The sequence below is a fragment of the Sinocyclocheilus grahami genome, unplaced genomic scaffold (assembly GCF_001515645.1).
Source record: "Sinocyclocheilus grahami isolate Dianchi unplaced genomic scaffold, SAMN03320097.WGS_v1.1 scaffold250.1, whole genome shotgun sequence".
NCBI lineage: Eukaryota > Metazoa > Chordata > Actinopteri > Cypriniformes > Cyprinidae > Sinocyclocheilus > Sinocyclocheilus grahami.
The window spans coordinates 396,625-399,244 of NW_015505429.1; the positions used below are offsets into that span (position 1 = coordinate 396,625).

The 2,620-nt window shown below is 35.9% G+C and overlaps 1 protein-coding gene across 1 annotated transcript in view; it reads right to left on the minus strand.

The window, feature by feature from the left end:
* Positions 1-365: 365 nt before the first annotated feature.
* LOC107598347 (coiled-coil domain-containing protein 69-like) overlaps positions 366-2,620 on the minus strand; it is a 22,574-nt gene continuing 20,319 nt past the window's right edge. The window contains exon 8 of the mRNA XM_016289656.1: positions 366-1,416. Coding sequence (XP_016145142.1) covers positions 1,204-1,416 — 213 coding nt within the window. The 3' untranslated portion in view covers positions 366-1,203. The remainder of the gene's footprint in view (positions 1,417-2,620) is intronic.

A 2,620-nucleotide genomic window follows, 5' to 3' on the forward strand; every position in this document is an offset into this window, starting at 1 on the left:
CATCAGAATGAGAGTCCAAATAGCTGATAAAAACATCACAATAATAAACTGTTGCTTTCAGCCAAAATATAAGTCGATAATGCATAACAGTTTCCTCCAAGTTTAAAATTAAAATGCCTTGATGGATTTTTGTTTATTTTAAACACATTTTAATTTCACAAGACGTTAACTAATGGACTGGAGTGGTGTGGACTACTTGTGGATTATTGTTATTTTAATCCTTCTGCTTTTCAGCGGTAGGTAAAGTACTGGGGTCCTATTGGATAAAATCTAGTCATTTTAGCTCAGGCAAACGGTGTCAGTGTTTTTATCAGCTGTTTGGACTCTTAATCTGATGGCACCCATTCACTGCAGAGGATTCACTGGTAAGCAAGTGATGCAATGCTAAAATTTCTCTTAATTTCCGAGTGAACTATTCATTTAAAAAGTATTCAATAACTTTAAGGAGCATACTGGGATTGTTCAGAATTTTCTGATTGTTCTGTTCTAAGTTTGGGTTTGCAAGAGTGACAAAACAGAAGATGGCTAGACTAGTCTCTTCTTGAAATACATGCGCTGGTTGAGCCAACACTGTTTGCCTGAGCTAAAACGACTAGATTGTATCCAATAGGACCCCAATACTTTACCTACCACTGAAAAGCAGAAGGATTTAAAAAAACGGAAATACTGTGTGCAAAGTGTAGGATGAAAGCATATTGGTAATCACCAAAAGCCTATTGTCTCTCCAACAAATAAAACACTGATAAAAGTGCAAGTGCATCTGAAAAGATCCCAGATATTCATGCTACACGTCCAAGTGCTCTGGCTCCAATAATGTCTTAAGGCAAAAATATAACTTTTTTTTTTACTAACAATACCTGCCGTTTCCTGGAAATAAAAATAACAATAAAACCGATATAAAAAATTGGCAAGAACTGCTACTACACCTTGTACAATAACTAAAAGACTTAACATGAGTAACTACTGCATAGATCCACAGCTATTTTCAAATGCAAACACAAATTCCTGATAAGAAACGTCTCTTCAATCAAAATGTACAAAAATATCTGTTTGGCCAGTTAAAATGATAAATGCAGGGAGTAAGTCCATATCAGCACTGCATGTTCACACAGCACTTCATAAAAAATTGGCATTTAAAAAACCGCTGTGAAGGCACCGAGGCCAGGCAGGGTGAGGATACAGGGATGAGGGAGGATGCTGCAGTCAGCTGGGAGACACTTGTGTGGGTATGACAGAAGGAAGGTGGAAGGAGGAGCATGAGTCTCTGCGGTGTATGAGTTTAAAGAGCAGCTCCTCTTTCTCCTGGCTGAGCTTCCGGTTCTGCAGAGACTGCTTCTCTAGCGCCTCCTGCAGCTCGTTCTGCTCCTTGGACAGTTGTCTGAAAGAGGACGACAACAGTTTATGGAAAAGCGGAAAATAATATTATATCAAGAAAAAAATTAAAGTCTTTATTTTATGTAGACACATACATTCAGTCTTATACAAACTTCAAACTGATAACTCGGCAATCCTGGAAATAGCAAGGGAATGTTATTAACAGCATCTAAAACGCCAGGTGGCGCCCCATACAAGCATTTGAGCTAACAAACCTTCACTCTGACACTATCAGTGCAAGAATAAAAATGACACCAGGAAAACTTACATTTAAAAAGCTTTTTATTATATTTGGACAATAGTATGTTAGAGACTAGCAAGTGACACTGTATCATATTTGAGACACAAAGGCCTCTAAATTATCAACATGATCAAAACTTTGCTGATTTCTGTGAAATCTTTACTTTAAGTAAATGTAAGAGTATTATATTGTTAGTCATTTTTCAAGATGAACACTTGCTTTTTTTCATCATGTTAAAATGCATCAAATATGATGCATCAGGCTTTTGAAAAACATTTATTTATTTCTCTATCGTCATTGTATTGCATGTCATTATGACAGTGACAACTAGTATTTATATGCATTTTATGCATGGAGTCCTACTGAAGTCCTATACTGTTATAAAGATCTCACTGATTTACATTACAAGCTTTTAGAATTTGATCTTACTTTTTAGCTACACAGCAACACCTGCACAAAATTACATATTCTTGCTTCAGTATGAGCTCCATTATTCTCTTATATCATATTATATGAGCCATAAAAGCCTGATGTATCAAAAATGATAAAAAAAAAAAAAGGTTTGCATGTTTTTTTTTAAGGACTAAAATGTTTTATCTAAAGGGTCAATAAAATGTTCCCTTAAAAATATCTTACTATTATTTCATATATCAGGTTTGCAGGGTTAAACAAAATTAAATAAATAAAAAAATCTCAGTCTATTCCATTGCCATATCGAATCTTCATAAAATCCTTGTAAAATTTCAGAGATGATGCATGTGCTACTACTTACATTCCCAAACAGAATTGCAATAATTCCTGCCACTGGCTGGACAAACAAATAGTCCTGCCCCAAACACAATGAGCAGAGCAATGTTTTGATAGCACTACAAAAGCACAGTCACAGTGCTTGCACATTTTGAGAGGATCAACCCCTAAAAATTAGGGATGCTCCGATCAGGATTTTTGCAGCCGATACGTAGTACCGATTTCTTGTCATGGTGATCGGCCGATACCGATTCTGAT